The following is a 20602-nucleotide window of genomic DNA, read 5'->3' as shown; positions in this document are numbered from 1 at the left end:
CCCTCCATGTATATATGTATGTATGTATGTATGTATGTATTATTTAGTGATACGGACACTTAACGTAAGTTCTATTCTCTTAGAAAATCTTAGTATCATTAACTGTAGGCACTATGCTGTCCATAAAACTCTAGGACATATTTATCTTGCATAGATGAAACTTTGTACCAGTTGACCAATCTGTTCTCATTTCCCCTTTCCCCCGGCCCCTGGTAACTACCATTCTATCCTCTGCTTCTGTGAGTTTGACACTTTTAGATTCTCATATAAGTGGGATCATGTAGTATTTGTTCTTTGAAGAGATTTTTGATTTTAGAGAAATAATTGTTCAGAAGACAGATATGAGAAAATGGGAAGAAACTGAAAGAACATACAGGCTAAGATACTTGTTGTGTGTTCTTTTAGTTTCTTCCTCTTTCCTCTTACCTGTCCTCTGAACAATTATTTCTCTAAAATTGGAAACTTCTTGGGGCGCCTGGGTGGCTCAGTCATTTAAGCATCTGTCTTCAGCTCAGGTCATGATCTCAGGGTCCTGGGATCGAGCCCCATGTCAGGCTCCCTGTTCTCCCTCTCCCTCTTCCCCACTGTGCTCTCTCTCTCTCTCAAATAAATAAATAAAATCTTTTTAAAAAATAAAATAGAATTGGAAACTTCTTAAAATTTACCCATTGTGTTGTTACTAGACCTTATTTTCAACTGAGGTAACCTGAATTACCTTTTATAACTAAATTTTTTGTGCTTTTTACTAAGTTTTTCCAGAAAACTTTCTCATCATGCTTTATGTCAGGGCTTTCTAGCTTAGGCACACTTGAGAGCTTTGTTTTTCACTCAGCAAATATTCCATATTGATTATTGTAATAAAATAGTCATTTTGCTTCCTAAGAATGAAGAAAAAACATAAGGGAAAAATTTTACTTTCATTTGTCGCAATGACTATATTTTTCTTGAATAAGTGGAAAGTCAAGAAAACAGAACACATCTGAGGATTAGCTTTATAATGGGTCAAAGAATTGAACTCAAATGATGAATTGAGAAAACAAGATGCAGCTTTTGTGATCCCTAGTGAATTAAGCTGTTTCCAGTTCCTTTTTGAACCTGCACCTATTAAATGAAAATCTCTACTTGCAGCAATAAAATGAGGCAATCTTTGTTCAATGGGATTTGATAATCATAAAGGTCAGAGAAAGGCAGCTCAACTCACTTTACCTACTTTAACATACTCTGAGGGAAACAACAGCTTCAGTGGAAATTTTACCTTGACAGTGAAGCGTTTTTTCTTTGGTGGATTCCAAACTGTGCCAGTTGAATGAATGAATGCACGCAAAGGTGTTAAGGATGTCACCAACACATACGCTTTAAGAATCACAGATAGTTCTTCAGCTCTGAAGATTGTTTGTCGAGCAAGGACTGTTGTTTGATTCCTAAAAAAATAAGCCAGCATAGTTAATGCTCCATAACCTAGGGTACATCATTTGTACATTACCTCGAAGCTTTGTGCACTCATTCATCCTTTGTTGGACCCCAGCTTTCAATGTGTGGGTTTCCTTAAACAATTTCACTGCTTATTAGTGTCGCTGCCAAGGGATATACAGGTACAGAGAGAGGGGATCAAATTGATAAGAGTTCTCCACTCTGGTAGATTTAATTAAAACATTTTTAAGAGAAAGAAAGATAGGGAAATAGTGCCTAAAATAAGGTTTAAAGGTTTAAAAAATGTAAATTGGTCATGTATGTATCATTACAACAAAAGTGATTCAAATTACAGTTTAGGGAATAGTGAAGACATTTTCTCCATCCTGCTCTGGCCTGCCTTTGCTGTATCTTCTTGACAAGAAAAGATATTATACTTTTCAATAGTGGACAGGTCACCAAAAATATGCCAAAATACGTTCCTTACTAGTCCGATTCTACCCAATAACTGTCATCACAGATAATTATGGGTTAATTTAAGGGCTAATGTATGAAGATAACACTTCAGTTTACAAACGAAAATTAACATTAATATTTTGTGATGAAACAAGTATACTTTAATCATAAAAGATCCCAAAATGTTTAATTATTTGCTTTCTGCACATTTCTGTTTCAAATATCTAAGTTTGATCAATGAAAAGATTGTGCTATTTCAACTTTTGAAGTCTAGGTAAGCAGGAGATGCATATGATTCTTCAATAAATACTATTAACTGTAGAAATCTACCGAATAATTATAAAGTTAAACTATTTTGTCTCTTGGATAAAATAATGAAAATCTTTTAATTTTTCACTATAATTTATCTACATTACAAAATCATTTCCCTGGAAGTAACTTAAATAATTTGGTACCCTACAGTTGCTTTCTTAGATCCTAAGAGCCATAAAAAAAAATATTAACTAGAAAAAAAATTTATTCAGCCATACTCATAGACTACGGCAATGTCATTTGAGTATAAAATGGAAGTTAAAATTTTATAGTTTCACACTGTCAAGGTTTCAAATTCTATTTCCATTAATGTAACTTCCTAGATAAGAGTCCTATTTACCCAAATGTTTATTCTCTGGCAAGAGAGGTTTGAATTAGTCTAGAAAAAAATCAATGATGGCATTCTTTATTAAGAAGAGATAACTGAAATTTTATGTAACAGAACCTAATAATTCAAACATGTAATACTCCCTGGATATCTTCAGGGGTTTTCTCTTGTTAGCTGTTTCCAAGAATGCATGATGGATATAACAATTCAAAATGATTAGCTTACAGCTGTTCGCGTCGCCAGTCCCATGGTTTCCACGTATGTGGCTTCACTGTTTTTAAAAGGTGACTCGAAGTGCTCAGCTTTAACTGTGTGCTCTGATCCAGACACACAGAGGGGCTCACCAGAAGTCGCAATTCTGAAAAAATTCAGAAGACCAAAACTAGTCATTCTATTGTTTCTTTTTGAAATTGCTCCAAAGTAGTGTTTGCTGTGTTCAACTACATGGTGTATGGGAAATAGGCAATCCATTTTTTCTCCTTCTGAATCAAAGTTAGATCCATTCAATAATGCATGTTTAGAGAGGCCTTCGTTTTGCAGTTTATTCTCTCCCAATAGACTAGGAAAATGATTACAGTAACTGATTTCAACTCTTCTTGCTCAGAGAGATGGAAATAATGTCTCCAACTGTCCTGCACCCGGCAGATCTACCCTCCACACACACACATAAGAGATGCACTCCTAATATGGGGAAGATGGCTGCAGGAGCTGACTTTTGCTTGTGATGAGAATATTACATGGACGACTTGAATTGATTTCCTGACAATAGCACGGTCCTTCATGTGCTAGAGCGTCTTTCATGCTTCATGATCTTGGTAAACTCGACCACAGTGCTTTATTATTTTGTAAAATAGTATTTAATAGTTTTCTAAAGTATATAAAAGTGAAGACCAACAGTAATGATTTACTCAGAATGCTCACTGATATTTTTTTAAAAAAATAAATGCATTGAAGGTACATGGTTAAAAAAATTCAAATTGTATGGAACGTTATCCAATTGGAAAAAAAAAAAAAAGAAGCATCCAGCAATCCACCCCTATCTGGGACCTCTCTCTGCCAAAGCCAATGCCTACATATTCACTTTTGAAGTCTAAATCAGTGCACAATGGGTAAGATGCATATGGTTCTTCAATATGTAAATTGATATAAATATCAATATATCCATATAACTTATATATGCAGACACTTCTGCTTTTTAAATTATCCAAAAGAGACATTACAATAGTCCCCTTTATCTACAGTGTTGCTTTTCTCAATTTCAGTTACCTGTGGTCAACCCCCAGTCAAGAAGCAAATGATCCTCCTGATGTACCATCAGAAGGTCAGCAGCAGCCTAATGCTACATCACAGTGCCTGTGTCCTTCATCTTCCTCTCATCATCTAGGCATGTTATCATCTCAGATATCGCAAGAAGGATAACATATTTCCAGAGAGCGAGACCACATTCACATAACCCTTATTACAGTCCAGTTATAATTGCTCTATTTTATTATTAGTTATTGTTGTTAATCTGTTACTGTGCCTAATTTATAAAGTAAACTTTATCTTAGGTGTGCATGTATAAGAAAAAACAGTACATTTGGGTTCGGTACTATCTGCGGTTTCAGGCATCCACTGGGGGTCCTGGAATGCATCCCCTGCAGATAAGGGGGGATTGCTGTATAATGGTCTATGGCTGGCATGTTTACCTACCAATCCATCCCGGAATCCTTTCCCTTTGAGCATACATAGAATTACATTATACTTCTTGGAACGCCTGGGTGGCTCAGTCGTTAAGCGTCTGCCTTTGGCTCAGGTCATGATCCCAGGGTCCTGGGATCAAGAGGGCATCAGGCTCCTTGCTCAGCAGGGAGCCTGCTTCTCCCTCTGCCACTCCCCCTGCTTGTGTTCCCTCTCTCGCTATCCCTCTGTCAAATAAATAAAAAATCTTTGAAAAAAAGAATTACATTATACTTCTTAATGGCTTAGGGTGTGCTGTTAAATGGATATACCTTTGATTTAATCATTCTCTTATTGTTGTGTATGCAGATTATATTTGTAATTTTTCCTTTTGTTATTTCAAAAACACTGCACAATGAATGCTCTTCTAAATCTATTTTGGTGTACTTTTACAAGTTTATCTAGGGTCAAAGTCTAGTCTGTATGTGTAATTACCAGATCAATGAATAAATGCAATGTAAAAATGATAGGTATTACTGAATTGGCTTCCAAAAAGGTTGCCCCAATTTCCACTCCCTCCGACAGCACAGGAGAGTTGTTTTTCCTTGCCGTCAGGTCACAGTGATTTATTTTTAAATTATACAATTTATCTAGATCTCAAGATGGAACAAAGCCTTTAAATTATTTTCCCCCCTTGTGCACGTTTCATCAATACTAACATAGTCTAATTTAAAACACTTCACACTCTTAAGTAAAAGTCAGCAGAAGTCAAGCTGTTCAATGTATTCCCATATCTCATTATTTAGCACAGTGTGATCTTTCTCAAAAAATGATAGCCTACTTGTAAGGCTTCCTTATTAATGAAGTTCTAATACATCATAATAAAAGAAATACTCAAATTGCTTGTTTCTGGAGGTGACAAATGAAGAGTCATTAAGGTAATTTCTTTTCTTGGGGATCACAACTTAAGAAGAGTTGAACTGTTTATATAATCCTTTAAATTTACAGTAAGAAAATACATTTTTTCACTAAGTAGACATTTTTTAGGATTTATTACTAGGAAAGATTTTTGTCTCTCTGGAAGAGCTAATTTGTGGCCTTCTTTTGTATAATACGAGAACAGTGTAATTTACCCTGATTTCCTTTTTATCCTTACTGCCAGGAAGCACAACATTGATCTGAAGCCCAAACAGAGCTGACTTTGAAGAAGCTACCCCTATTAAGTGTTTTACCAAGGTAGTAGCTCAATGATTTTCAGGAAGTAGTAGTCAGCAAATATGTCAAAGAATAAATAATTTTATGTCACCTTTTTTTTTTTGCCTTAGTTCAAGTGGAAGAGCCTATAACACAGAGCACAAGGAATCCAATATAAGAATTGTCAAGAATATGTCAGCATTCCACATCAGCCCTTGAAACTGTGGTTGAACAATGGAATGTAATATTGATTAAAGTAATTTTTACCCTTTGTGATATCTTTCTCTCTCTCTATATATAGATAGATATAGGATCTATCTATCATCTATCTATCTATCTATCTATCTATCTATCTATCTATCTATCATCTATCTATCTATCTACCTATCTATCTATCTATCTATCTATCTATCTATCTATCTATCATCTATCTATCTATCTTTCCATTATCTTATTCCAGGTTTGAGGTTACTTTTAATGATTCTAACCCCCCCAAAACCAACAAAAAGCCCCTCTAAGTAGATGTTCCCTAACATCTAAAATCATTCCCATTTCCCTTGATTACAGCCAAAAATTAAAAATGAGCTCCATTAAGGGGCACCTGTGTGGCTCAGATGGTTAATCATTTGCCTTTGGCTCAGGTCTTGATCTCCAGGTCCTGGGATCGAGTTCCACATCGGGCTCCTGGCTCAGGGGGAGTTTGCTTCTCCCTCTGCCTCTCCCCTCTGCTCGTGCTCTCTCCCTTTCTCTCTCTCTCTCTCAAATGAATACATTTTAAAAAATCATTAAAGAAATTAGCTCCATTAATACTTGTAAAAGCTGCAACTACATTTTATGAAACTATGATAAATAATTGTGGGACTCTTAAATACCCTATGTTCTCACTTAACAGAATCAAAGAATTGTCAGTAGTCACTATTTCTTTTATCTTTCATTTGGCTTTTCTATCAAAGACTCTCTCAACAAACCAGTCCAATCCACTTCTTTTAATATTCCATTCCCCTCTTCTCCCTTAACCACCCAACACACACATGAACCTAGAGATCTTCTATAAGCAATGCCAAAACAAGCTTCTGTTTTTTTGGGGAAATTTGGGAGATGAGTGCCTATGATACAGTCTTTTAAATGGCCTTGTAATTCATTAAGACATATTTGTTAAATATTTCCAGAAAGCAATTAAATATGGAGGGCCTAGCATGTGTCTTTAGGGCTTTTCTACCCCACAGTATGAGGAATGAATGAATAAGCAGCTACAGATGTGAAATATCTATGTGTTTTTATTTATCAACTACCCTGAGCTTATTTTAAAGAGCTATGAAGCCTGTAACTTTACCACTTACCCAGAGAAATTATGAACAATTTTTTAAGGATGGATGAAGACTGCTTTTCTCCTGTCTTCTAACATTTGGTTGGCCAGGGACCCAGTACCCACTGAGTATGGTGCAGTTTTAGGAAAAGAAAGATTAAACCAGAACCACAAGACCTGGGTTTCCATTTTGATTCTTACTAACCAATGCTTAATGGATGTGTGACAATGTCAAGGAGTCTTCTAGAATCTAGAATATGATTTCCCATGAATTTCCTGTTTGTTCCACATCACTGAACACAATGCTGATGCATAACAAGTGTTCAGTAAGTGTTTGTTCTAGCAATGAGCTAGTTTGGAGGGTTAGGAGGGAAAGGATTAAGTCAATGTGTACTTGGAAAACAAAATGGTATCCCAATGTATTCAAAATATTTTATTTTTTCCCTTCTATATGGCATGTAATTATATACATTATAGGCAAAGACTATACACTGGAAAACAAGCAAAGATTAGCAGGCAAATTTATACTATATTTGATTTAATGTTTTGCCCAGAGCTAATAATTAATAGGAAAGTAAAAGTGGAAAGGGTAATTATATTTCATAAATGTTTGAATATTATCTTGCATTTCATATTAGGAAATTACACTTAGCCACTATTTTCTCATTTTAAAACTTCCAGTGAAGATAAAAGGTCTCAATTAATAATTAACAGTTAATTTTGAGATTAGAAGTATAAATAAGTACCATTTGTGGGTATATTAATTGTTCTTTTTACCCAAAGACATTTACAAGTCTTAGTCCTTAGCCCACAGGTATAGCTATGCAAACATACCCACAGAAGTTACATACATAACAAATACAGATTAATATATGCACAAACTAAAGTCATAGCCAGGAAAAAGACTGAGTCAGGGCCCTGGGAGAAAATGAATGGATGGCAAGTCAAAATGGTAAGTGAAGAGACTATTAACCAAGAAACTATTACAGAAGGGGACTGTTAAAGAGGGTAGCATTAAGGGAAAACAATAGGTAGTGAACCTCCCAGGGCTGACAAAAGGGAAGCTCTTGCCACCCCTAGCCCAGGAGGGCGGGGATTATAGAACCAAGCAAAGGGCATAGCTATGGGAGAGAACACTGAGCATGAGCTATGGTCACAATAGCTGTGGGAGAGGATGCTGAGCATGAGCTATGGTCACAGATAGAAAACACAGGCACTACTAAGCCAGGGTCTGGCCGGGAAGCAGGTAGGGAATAAATATCCCAAAGTTCCCTCTTCCTGAACTCTGATCTCCTGCCGGAAGTCAGAGGACAAGGGAGCCCCATTGATGCAGTGTGCAGTGGACAGCTTCCTGGGGAAGGGTCAGTCTAGAGTGAAGGAGCAAATGAAGAATATCCAGAACAAATCCTGTATTTAGGTAAATACAAATTTTTGCCCTAGTTTTCTTCTTACTAGCCACATGTCCTGGAGAAACAATCATAAGTGTGTATGAGAATGTGTGCAGGCGCATGCACATAGGGGAAGAGTTAGTAAGAAAGAAATATTAGCTTTGATCTCTAATAAGAGCATTTGTACATGGCAGTAGGGCATGGCTTAAGATGAATCATATGAAATTGCCTTTTGTTAGGTAAAAGATGGCTGAATATTGATCAAATATCAGCAATTCATAATGTTTCTCTTTCTAAACTGTAATGCAAAGAGTCCATAAACATACCACCTATGAAAGAAGGTTCCAGTGGCTAGAACGTCTGTGGGTAGGAATGACGAAAGGGTGCATTGGTTAAATTTATGTGTCAACTTGACTGGGCCAAGGGATACCCAGAAAACTACTTAAACATTATGGGTGTGTTTATGAGGGTATGTTTGGTATGTTTATTCATTCCACCATTTGAACTGGTGGAATGAGTAAAGCAGATAGCTCTCCCAGATGTGGTTGGGCATCAGCCAATCTATTGAGCCACTGAACAGAACAAAAGGGCAGAGGAAGGGTGAATTTGCTCTCTGGCTGAATAATTGGCTGTGACATCAATCTTCTCCTACCCTTAGTATACTTGGTTCTCAGGCCTTCAGATCTGGACTGGAATCTAACAAATGGCTCTCTACATCACCAGCTTTCCTGAGTCTCCAGGTTGCAGATGGCAGATCTTGGGACTTCTCAACTTCCAGAATCACATGAGCCAATACATTACAATGAGTCTCTTTCTCTCCTTCTCTCTCAATGAAGATATAATAGAAAGATAGATAGATCTTATTTTCTGTTTCCATGGAAAACCCTAATATGAGGGACAAACTTGAAACCATTCAATGAGTATTTAGTATATGCTTTGAAAACAATAGAAGCATAGCCCAAGTTCTGCCAATTCCTAAAAAAGAACAAATATCTTCACCTCTGAATCTGTTTCCTTCTTTGCTTGATGATGAAAAAGACAGCAGCAAGCACAGTGGGTACTAAACAAATATTTACTAAACGAACAACTAGATGATTTCTGAGGTTGTTTATAATTCTAAATTCCTGTGATCCCAGGTGAAAAGTTGTAATTTTTAATATATGCTGTATATGACCTAATGGAATAGATAAGTGGCAAGAGTCCAAGGGCCAGCCCTGGAATATTGTTCCTCTGTGAATTCAGGTATATTTCAGCAATTCCGAGTGCTCCACAAGGTCAACCAGTTGCCATTTTCTTTGTGTGAGGCCCAATAAACCACATAGGAGACACTGTATCTGGATCCCTTTTGAGCTCTCACCCTGTGAGAAAGTATTTGGGGAATATCAATGACCCTTTCACTTCTTGAGCCCTGTACAAAATAGGGAGGAAACACACCACCAGGTACATTCAGGTTCACCAACTTGATCACTCATTTGCAGTTAGAGAGGAGGGATTGTTGTAAGTATTAAGTACTTCAAAGGGAATTAGTTTACTGGACCAGGAGCTCTATGAAGTCAGGAATTCTGGGTTTTTCTTTCCATTGTGTATTTAGTGCCAAACACACTTAGGCCAGCACTTAACATAGGAGGTCAATCTCTGCTTAATAAGTGAATGCTAATGTCTTCTTAACCAAATAACTAGAGATAAGTGCACTGGCCATAGAGAAAGGGGCTGAAATGAGAAGAATGAGCAAGCCAACTGCTGAGCAGTTTTACTAGAGTTGTATAGCATAACCTTTTGTTCTTGACCTAGGAAATTAGCATAACATGGACAGGAATTGGTTTTTCTCCGTCCATTTCAATGAGGTATTTGTTAGAGTAGCATGATGTGTTTTGACCCCATGGGGACCCTGCAACAACACCGGGGAGGCTCCAAGGAGGAAGCAATGATAGATACCTCGAGAAGAACTATCAAAGTCCAAGAGGTCTAATATCAGCAGAGCTCCCTGGAACCCACAGCAAGCATAGAAAACCATGGAAGAGAAGGTCACCAGTAGACAGCCAAGAGGAAGGCTGCCCTTACAGGGACATGATATAAGAGATGGATTTGGGGACCAAGGCTGCATTTGTTTCCCCAAGCAAACTGAACCTGTGCCTTGGGAAGACATGGATGAACCCAATAAAGATGCATGTTCTGATTTCTCCAGGATGTTACAATATAGTTGCTATCCAATACCTTTTTTTTAGAAACAATATTTTACAAATATTATTCCAAAAAACATTTATTTAAAAAATCCTAATTCTTGCCTATTAATGGATTCCTATTCATAAGTATGACCATGAACAAATTCCTTAACTTGTCTAAGTTCAGTGTCTTTATCTAGAAAATGAGAATTTTAACAGTAGTAATAATAAGAACATACCTCATATGTATGCTGACAGAATTAAATATAAAATTTTCTTTAAAGGACTTTGCACAGCTCTTGGCATATATCAAATGCTCAAAAAATGTTAAATAGCTACCACTGTAGTAGTTTCGTATAATCCTTTTCTATAATCTAGGAAATCTGTTTATAACTAGAAACTTCACAAAGTGTAACTTAAATGTTATTCCTTTTGAATTTATTCAACACTAAGGGTTTCTCCTCATTGCTGACTATCAGAGAAATGCTAATCTATTAAATCCTCTTTTATGTGATTCTTAAACATGTGACATTTGCCATTAGTCACTTAAGAACAAAGCAGGAAATATGTGATAAGCACAGACGTATAGACCAAAATAAAACACAGCAATTTTATTTGAAGTAGCTTGTAAAAACACACTGGTTTTAGTGACTTTCCTCAAATTTAACATTGTGATCTCCCAGCAAAGCAGTTCATTTCCTGTTGTTTCACGTATTTAAAGGAGTTCTGTGTTAAGGCTAGGTTTCTGTGGATGGGGTAAGCCTAGGACTGACCCAATTTTACAATATTTAAATCTATTCCTCTCTGTTTTGTTCAGGAAGAGACTTTTTCACAAACAACCAACACAACCAACTCTTAGTCAACAGAACTAGCTCTTAGTCAACAAATTTATGACCCATAGACAAATGTCCCTAGACTATTTCAGACCTACACTTGAATTTAAATGGTATAATATGAGGATATATGTGCTCCAAACACATCAATTCCTTAATACATTTTTACTTTCATTTTATGCAAGTGGTGTTATTAATACATAATTCTAACCTTAAGCCAAGCAACTCAAAATTCCTTTCTCAAGATTTGACATTATTGTGTTACTACCTATGTGGATTTGACACCAATAGTCTATTCTCTATAGTTTCAGAATATCTTTCTTATGTTACCATATAAGGGTGCATCAAACCACAAATACAAATATCATAGTATGTCCGTATAGTAATTTTTTGGGGAAAAGAATAACTTCCATTTTGTGTTGTAAGAAATAAGTTGCAGTCCATGTCCTGATGTAAATGGAGATACAATCTGACCCATAAAAATTACCAGATCAGTGACACACCAATGTGCTTGAAAGAAGTAGTCATTGTATAAAGTTTCCACCAGCTAACCAATCAATCAATCAAATGCTTGTTGAGCACTCAGTAAATGCAAGCCATAAATGTTCTCCTTTCTGTTCTTTTTTCAGTGGAAGTGTCAAAGTCATGCAATTGTACAAAAACAATTTTCCCCATGGACTGCTCTATGTTTTGACCATGACAACATAAGAACCTTGAATTCTGTTCATTTTCCTTGGTAATCAAAGCTATGTCTAGGCTACTACTTCAATTTTCTTTCCCCTACGATTTCACTGCAACGATCAAACAGCATGAAAGATTGTTTTATTACTTTATGGCAGCTTAATTTTGCCTTGATATTTTTCTGCATGAATTTTCCAAGGAAAAACAAAGGGAAAAAAATGCTTGACTAGTTCAGCAAGACCAAAGATGAATAATTCAGTATAAATTAATGAGCATCATTAATAACAATTTGAAACACAACCTCCAACAAATATTAATACATAGAGTGCAACAAATATGATAATAGAATAGCTGTCTAAACCCACCCATTGTGAAAAGAAGTTAATCACTTTATTAATATTAAACTTTTTTTCTCAGAATCATTTTCTGGAGTAAACCATGAAATATTATTGATATAATTTACGTCAGAATAATTAATGACTTACTAAAAATTTGTGATTCCAAATTCTTTTTGAGTATATTGAAGTCAATCCTAATTTAAATGTAAGACACAAACACTGGGGGTCATTGCCCCTATTTTAAATGAAACCATGCATTAACCTATTTCTCTTTCAAAGGCAACTTCACAGACCAACTCAATCTTCCATTTTTACCCTATGTTTTTGGTATAATAAAATGTGCATGGTATTATTGTCAATCTGCTTCTCCACTTCTATACTATTTATAAGTAAATGTATTAAATGTGAACCAAGTACATATTTAGAAGATCAATATTTTCATAATATCTGACTCCGTGATTGAGACAAGAATATAGAATACACAGAGACTACAGCCAGTTGCCAAAGTGAAATTTAATGAGAGCCAGAGATCCAAATGCCAGAAATAGGTCAGTAACATGGAAATATGTCAGAGAAGATTTTTGGTTAGGACACTGAACAAACATATTTTTATGGAACCATTTTATCCTCAGGTTCTTTCCCCTCTCCAACTGACTGGTGATATAATTGGAGTCTGTGGAGGTCAGGCTTGGCTGAGCGGCATCATAATACAAGAGTCCACTCCTAATATAGATGAGGACACAAAGGCCAAGTGTCAGAAGCCAGGCAGAACCCAATAAGAATTTTTGAAATGGTGTCTCAGTTTTCAGCCTTAGCTAGGTAAGATGATCATTAGCCAGGTACATTTGACCTATTTTATATCTTGTAAATAACTAAAGAATTAACCAATTAAATGAGCCAAAAGGGGAGGAGCCTTCACATCTGAAGTGTTGAATAATTTTTGGTCTTTAAAAATGTTAATTAAGTGATTCAAATTTTGAGTTTTTCTTTTCCTATTCTTGTCTAGATTTTAAACTCTGAAGTTAAGCTGCCTTTTCTCCCTGTAGAACTTAGGTCAGGACATTAAATTCAAATGACTATTTTCTATAAAGATATTCTGCTTCCTTTTTTTTTTTTTTTTAAGTAGGCTCCACGTCCAGCATGGATCCCAGTGTGGGGCTTGAACTCACAACTCCAAGATCAAGACCTGAGCAGAGATCAAGAGTTGGATGCTTAACTAATGTAGCCACCCAGGTGCCCCAAAGGTATTCTTCATATTTTCTTTATACATCTCTTATCTTTTGTATTGCCAAATTGCTTTCAGTATATATGTGCATGTGGGTATATATATGCATGTATATGTATATAAATTATATAACTTGTATATATTTAATTTATATATATAACTACATATATGAATTATTTTTCAGATTTAATACAATCTAACTCAGCTTTAGTTCTGACATCAGCATTTTATCTCGATTAACCTCACTTGTCTGCATGTCCCTGAATAGCAATCCCAGACTGAACATCCAGTTCTAAACTGCCACTTAGATGCCTTAAAATAGGTGGACGGTGGATAACAAGTCATTTATATCTTGTTTTTTCTTACCAAATACATCGAATGCCTTAGGGAGAATGACTGTGTGGCACCCAATAATGTTGTCATTTTCAATAAACTAAAAATGGGTAGTCGCTGCTTTAAAAAAATCCTGTGAGCTCTGGCATCAGTCAAGGGTTCAAAGTCATGAGTTCACAAATCCAACTCTCAGCTATAGTTTGACTCAATGGAAGCTGAATTTAAAAACCTGGGTTGTTGGGGTACCTGGCTAGTTCAGTTAGTGGAGCATGCGACTCTTGATCTCAGGGTTGTGGGTTCAAGGTGTAGAGATTACTTAAAAGCAAAATCTTTCAATAAAACAAACAAACAAAAAAACTTGGATGGTTAAGTAGTGGAAAAAAATTCAAGCTACCTTTAAGTCAAATGGGGAAAATATTGGGTAACTGAAAAAATGATCAGAGCACAGGTATTCCCCTCTTCCTTTCCGATCTATGAAAGAATGATACATACTTATGTGGGAACCATGTCTTTGTTATGTTGTTTGGAGTAATGGAAAGAAATAAATTTATTTATTAAATTTATATAAATGAGTTAGAGAGAGGAGAGTGGATATAGAAACCAGTTAGGAGAGAGGTTGTACAGGTGGTGTTTTAGTGAGCTAGAGGGAGTTGCCCAGTGAGAGATGAGGGTTATAAAAGTAGAATTTGGCAGAAATTTCACTGCGTGTTGAGTAAGGCTAATTTCTCCCCTTACTGTCATTTTGTACCCACCTCTCCTCTCCTCAAAACAAAAAGAGAAAACTTAAAAAACCTAAACTACTCCACAAGGCTTTTGGGGTCAGCCCTATTTTTGTCAGAGGGAGTGTTTTTTTGTTTGTTTGCTTAACTCTACTTAATGCTCAACATTCTATCAAAAGGGCCATTTTTACCTAGGTCTCTGCTATTAGTGACTCAGTCCCCTATGCCCGACGTCAGGCTCCTTTACCCAAAATGGCTGCTGGGGCGCTCTACTGTGAGGGAAGGGAGGCCACTGACAGCCCAGCAAAATCAGATTTAGAGAAGACACGAAATTTCCAATAGGAAAAAAGTTGAATCAAGAGTTGTTCATTCAATTTCACGAACCTAGTGAAAAATGACAAAAGTTCCTGGCTCCCATTAACGATCCAATGATATGCAATTCAGGTTTTCAGCAAAATGTTTCAAAACTACTCACCTAGTTTCCAACTTGCCACTACCCCTGATTACTCAGAGAATTTCACTCTTGACTCAATGTTTTCTTCAGTCCCCCAAATCTGGCTTTTATTTGCCAAGTCACTTAAAATATTCACTGTATCCATTATTTCTAGGAGCTTGAGTTGACATTAGAGTACATGTTTCTGACTAGAAATTTTTAAGATTGACATAAGACTCTATGTTTTTTGGTTGCTTTTCAGTTTTGCTATTCCCTGTGAGCCATATTCTATATAATAAGGACTTCCACCCACAAATGGCATAAAATGTTGTTTCCATAGCTTGTAAACAGGAAAATATCCTATTAAAACCTCCTATAGGTAAAATTAGTCTTAATTAAAAACTCAGAGTACATCTGGTATATTGCTCATTTTGCTTTCGGCACAACACATGTGTAGATTTACCAATAAATCACGTAACTGGAAAATTTTAAATATCATGTTGTGGGTGGTATCTTTGCTTTTTATATCCTGCTATGAATATAGTTTAAAGTTCTTCCCCTTAAATGACACCGGTTCTTCTAAAATTGGCTGTTGACTGCCCTACTACCCAGGACTGAGAGAGATGGAATCTAGAAACAGAAACATTACAAAATACTGAACTGAAAAAGATAAATTAGGCCAAAGATCAGTTTACTTAACCATGTAATCTTTCTTCTTTTTTTCTCAATTCTGTATTTAGATTCAAGGTAAACTTTCTGCTTCTGCAATATTTGGAACACAAGGACATAAATAAAACATAAAGTTATAGCTTTATAGTTGAGGGATAAATACACGTGTATTTCCATACTCTGTTCAAGATAAATATTTCAGGTCCAGTTGTGACATTGTTAGAACTCAACAATGCTAAAAGCCACCATCACAGCCCCCAAAACTGGGAAAAGAAGGAAAAGACACCTCCTTTTGTTGTTGTTGCTCTTTTAAACCCTATAGTTAATGGGAGATGACAAGACTGTTACCTGGTTATTATTTACTACTGTAGTGGAATTTTAGTATGAAACTAATCAGTGTTCAACTAGGAGTCCACCATGCCTGGCCTTGACTGGAAGAACGGTAGGTGAAGCCTAATAGTAAGGAATCTATACTAAAGAGAAAAGAGGGAGCTGGCAAGGTAAGTCCAAGGATAATGGGACAAGAAAGAGAAGGACAGGGCGCCTGGGTGGCTCAGTTATTAAGCATCTGCCTTCAGCTCAGGTCATGATCCCAGGGTCCTGGGATCCATCCCCACATCAGGAAGCCCGCTTCTCCCTCTGCCACTCCCCCTGCTTGTGTTCCTTCTTTCGCTGTGTCTGTCAAATAAATATAATCTTAAAAAAAAGAAAGAAAGAAAGAAAGAAAGAAAGAAAGAAAGAAAGAAAGAAAGAAAGAAAGAAAGAAAGAAAGAAAGAAAGAAAGAAGGAAAGAAAGAAAGAAAGAAAGGAAGAAAGAAAAGAAAGAAAGAAAGAAAGAAAGAAAGAAAGAAAGAAAGAAAGAAAGAAAGAAAGAAAGAAAGAAAGAAAGAGGGAGAAAGAAAAAGAGAAGGGCAGCTTCTTGGGCACTGCTCCTATATACCATAGCTTGTCTTCCACTGCAGGATTTGGTCAGAGCAAAAACAATACTAAGGCAAATTTTTTTCCAATTATCCATGAGAGGTTGAGAGTATAACATTACATGCAATTAAAAAAAAAAAAGAATTATAAAGAAGGATTTTAACTACTGATTTTACTACTAACTCAATTGAGTTTTGACTTACTCAGGTTTCTGAGAATACAAAGGGCCTTCCAGCCCATTGGCAAAACAGTGAGTGTTACAATGGGACGTGGCACCAATGGTTTCAGCAGCAGCCATGAGAGAAACAAGCACAGCATGAACCTTGGTATCCCCAACACCGGGCTTAGCACCTTAGCACAGACAATGGCAGGCACAGTGGCAGCAGCCTCTGCCACATGGGGCACCACTGACAGCACCTGTGGTGGGCATGACCAGCGGTGTACATCGGCAGCAGACAAACACAGGGCAGCAGAGCAGAAGCGCAGTAAATGGTGGCCATGGTATCCAGGAATGAGAGGATTGCATTCATGAGCACACAGGATAAACCCTCGAAGACAAAGAGGGTATTTGAGGGCATCACAATGATTAAGGATGCTACTGAAATTTAATGGATAACATTTAATGAAATTTGATGAAATGGATTAAAGGTCATAATTTAATAAATGTGAGATGTCTGCTTTGTTTAGGATAAAGAATATGTTTATTTGGAAGGCACTGGTAAGGCGTAAAGTCCAGCACCTATTTGAATAACTAAGCATCCATTCTCATTGGCCAGTGCACATACAACAGTGTTATCATGTTGACCATCACTCTGTGTACAACAACAAATTCTCCCTCATCCCGCATCACTTTTGATTGTCTCTCTGAACATTGATGTGGGTAAAACACCTGATGGTGATTATTTGAACCTAGAGCTTGACTCCATTTTATATACAAACTCTAAGCATTTTGCCCAGTTTTAATATACACTGAATTTTGCAGGAGTGCAATTCCGTGGTTAAGCAAGAGAAGACTTGTTTTGTTTGTGACTTTCTCAAGTTATTTGCCGTTTTGGAAAGGCACATCACCAATAGCCATGTGACCCTTGGGATCTTAGTGTCCTTATGCTACAACTGCACCAATCTGAATTTGTATCTGTCACATTTATGGTGATTCAAAATATAAGTGGAGGATTTGACAATTTCATGACCCTTTATGGTGTCATTGTGCCTCAAATTTACATATTAGACTATAAATTGTTATATTATAAAGCCTTTCCTTTTATTTGTCATTTATACTAAAGTTTGGCCATTATACTGGCTTGTTGAAATTGTGTGTATAGGTAAGTTAGAGATATTTACCTTCCAGACCAACCAGAGGTCAACAAATATATTTGCTATTAAAAAAGAATGGGGTTCTGATAGGAACAAAAAGATGACCCAAAACTGATTGGCAGCTGGGTTTTGAGATTGAAGGAGCCTGAAGATAGCGAGTATAAGTGGAGGCAAAGACATATTTTTGTGACTATTTTAAGATCCTAGTTTTATTCCCACATTTTCTGAAAAACCCGCATCTTACCAAACTAGAAAAAAGTAGCAGTTAGTAATCATCAACTAATATTTATGAAAATACTTATTAAAGCAACAATCATAATGCTTAACATTTGTGGGTTGCTCATCTGTGCAAGGCATTGTTCTCGGTACTTTAAATGTATTAACTCATCCTATCCTCTTACCCAGTCCTAGGAGACAGAGCCATTATTGTCCCTACATGGCAGACAGCAAACTGAAGCACAAAGGTAAGAAACTTGCCCAAGGACACTGGACTATTAAGTGCCCAGGATGGGATTCACACATATGCAGTCTGGCTCAGTCTGTACGTAGTCACTATTCAACAGCAGATGTGCAATCAGGTCAAAGCAATTACTTTTTCTGAAAACTACATTCAAGAACCATTAATTCCACAGAAATCATATATTTCCCACAAAGCATAATTTCGTTCTACTTACATTTATTAATCCAAGCCCCAGATTGGTGTTTGGCTGCACAATCAAGGGAATTCTAAATACCCTCCTGTGAAGATCGGAAAAGCAGCTTCAAAAAGCCAGGACAACTAATTCTTGGCCCTTCTAAGTGGCCCAAGATGGTTCCTAGAATCCCAAAGGCCCAGACCTGAGCCTGGTGGCTATGCCCACACTTAAATCATCCCTAACCCCAGGCATAGGGCTGCACTATGAGGTTCATGGTGGTAAATTTTTACTCTGCCTAGAAAGATTGTAGATGGTTTGGGGAGCTGAGCCTAGAGTGGGCACATCAGAAAAGAGGTAACAGAAGAAACGTCAAGAGGACTCTCAAGAGGGAATGACAGTAAGTGCCGAGGACCCAAGTTTCTCACTACCCAGGGCTGGCAATTTCCATCTGCTATTGAGTTCCCTATTTAAGGACTAAGACAACAAAACAAACAATATTTTGCCTGTGCAAATTCATGTAACATCTGCTTATATGTAAATATTATGATAAATAAGAAATTAAAAGGGTTATTTTAGTTGATGAAAGAATAATCATTATCATCATAAAATGGGTAAACAAGTTCAATTTCTCATTAGGCCCAGGTATTAGCTTTCTTAAATAGCCCCTTTCTTATTTTCTCATATTATAAAACAAGCTTAAAATACAGTATAGTGGCTCAAGTTTTTTAAAAGGGGTATAATATAGTACTTTGGATATAGATCTGCTTCTTTCTAGTTATGTTTCCCAGAGGTTCTTGGCACTTCCATTTCTGTATCTAAAGGAGTTATGACAGTATCTGCCCCACAGATGGTTACAGAGACATAAGAAAATGTAAAGTGCTTGACAGTGTCTGACATATAATAAAAATTTAATGTTACCTCCTGTTCTTGTTTTAGGGTAATTTATATATAAAATAATTCTGTGCCATAAACCAAGAAGCCCTACTATAATTATCTACAAAACAAACCAAAACTTAGTACTTATTTTCTGATGACTTTCTATATTCAATCTCTCACACTAGGTAATTCTTGCCTACGTCTTTCAATCTCAGAATGCCTCCAAAAAGAACAATATATGTTATTGTGACACTTTTATGTCAAAATGGAAAATTGAAAGCCTCATTTAATTTTCCTTTCCAAGTCAATTCATGGACATCCTGAGTAATATAGAAATAATGCCTTACATATTACTTTCATAGATTTACAATATGTATTCTTTTATAAGGCATTTTCATGACAAATCTGAGAATAGAATGGTCAGTATAATTGTTTCTATTTCACACGCCTAGAAAAGAGGCACAAATGGACTAAGTACTTCTCCCAGAGTCACAAACTATAGTTAGCAGTTGGGTGGAACTGGAATTCGGGTCTTCTCACACTTGGACCATAGGATTCCTGACTTCTGCCTTCACTCAGTAGAAGGCTAGAATTCTTACCAGGACATGCTTTCTTACAGATGCTCAGAAATGGGTGAGGCAAAATGGGCTTTCAAAAGGCCCTCTCAGTGGATGCGAACGAATTACCTACTTTTGTCCTCTTTGACCCTTTGATATGCTGACCCTTTGATATGCTACACATTTTCTCGTGAAATGACTAACACTGGGGCTGTACTGTTGCTATGACTCTTTGAGGTCGTTAGTTAAAATGACTCAGAAGAAAAGAAAGTTACATTATTTTACCAATAGATGGTGCTAAGAGAAATTTAAAGAAAATGGTCTCAAAAGTTCCCGGTGTAATGAATCAGAGGATTTGAATGGGGTTTACTATATAATAGAGTCTATGCTTCTTTCCCAGACAGAAGCACACCCAACCCATCATCAAAGAGTAAAACAGCTTACAAAAACTACCCCATTCACTCACTTAATTATAGTTCTGCCAAGATATGTATCCTTTCCAGTCACAACTTCAACTCCAAATGAAGGTTTCTAAGATTCTATTTAGGAAAATAAATGTATTTGACTTCGTATATAGCTTGCTGCAACTCTCATTTTGGGTCTTTATCAATATATTTTCAACAGGATGTGTCAGATTGGAAGACATTAAATGCTTGTTAAAATGTATTGGTCCTAATAAATTGTATTATTAATTATTATGGTTACAATGAGAAATTCAAGAGACTGGTCAAAACAAGAAGCATCTTCCCATGAATAATGTGTTCTTTAATATACCCTTTATGAAGCTGTGTGCATTAAAGTTAATGCATCACTTTACTGGCTTTTATTTCTGAATGTCGATGATATCTTGCAAATC

General features: G+C 36.4%; 1 protein-coding gene across 1 annotated transcript in view; it reads right to left on the bottom strand.

Annotated features, from left to right (window-relative positions):
• The window catches only part of CPED1 (cadherin like and PC-esterase domain containing 1), a 267619-nt gene that overhangs the window by 165976 nt on the left and 81041 nt on the right, over positions 1 to 20602 (bottom strand). The window contains exons 5-6 of the mRNA XM_028104949.2: positions 2732 to 2864; positions 1256 to 1421 (exon numbers count right to left, since the gene is read on the bottom strand). Of these exons, the coding sequence (XP_027960750.2) occupies positions 1256 to 1421; positions 2732 to 2864 (299 nt within the window). The remainder of the gene's footprint in view (positions 1 to 1255; positions 1422 to 2731; positions 2865 to 20602) is intronic.

This window comes from Eumetopias jubatus, unplaced genomic scaffold (genome assembly GCF_037043125.1).
Source record: "Eumetopias jubatus isolate StellerSeaLion01/CBP00866 unplaced genomic scaffold, mEumJub1_p1.0 scaffold_14, whole genome shotgun sequence".
Taxonomy (NCBI): domain Eukaryota; kingdom Metazoa; phylum Chordata; class Mammalia; order Carnivora; family Otariidae; genus Eumetopias; species Eumetopias jubatus.
This window is presented reverse-complemented; position numbering and strand designations above follow the sequence as displayed.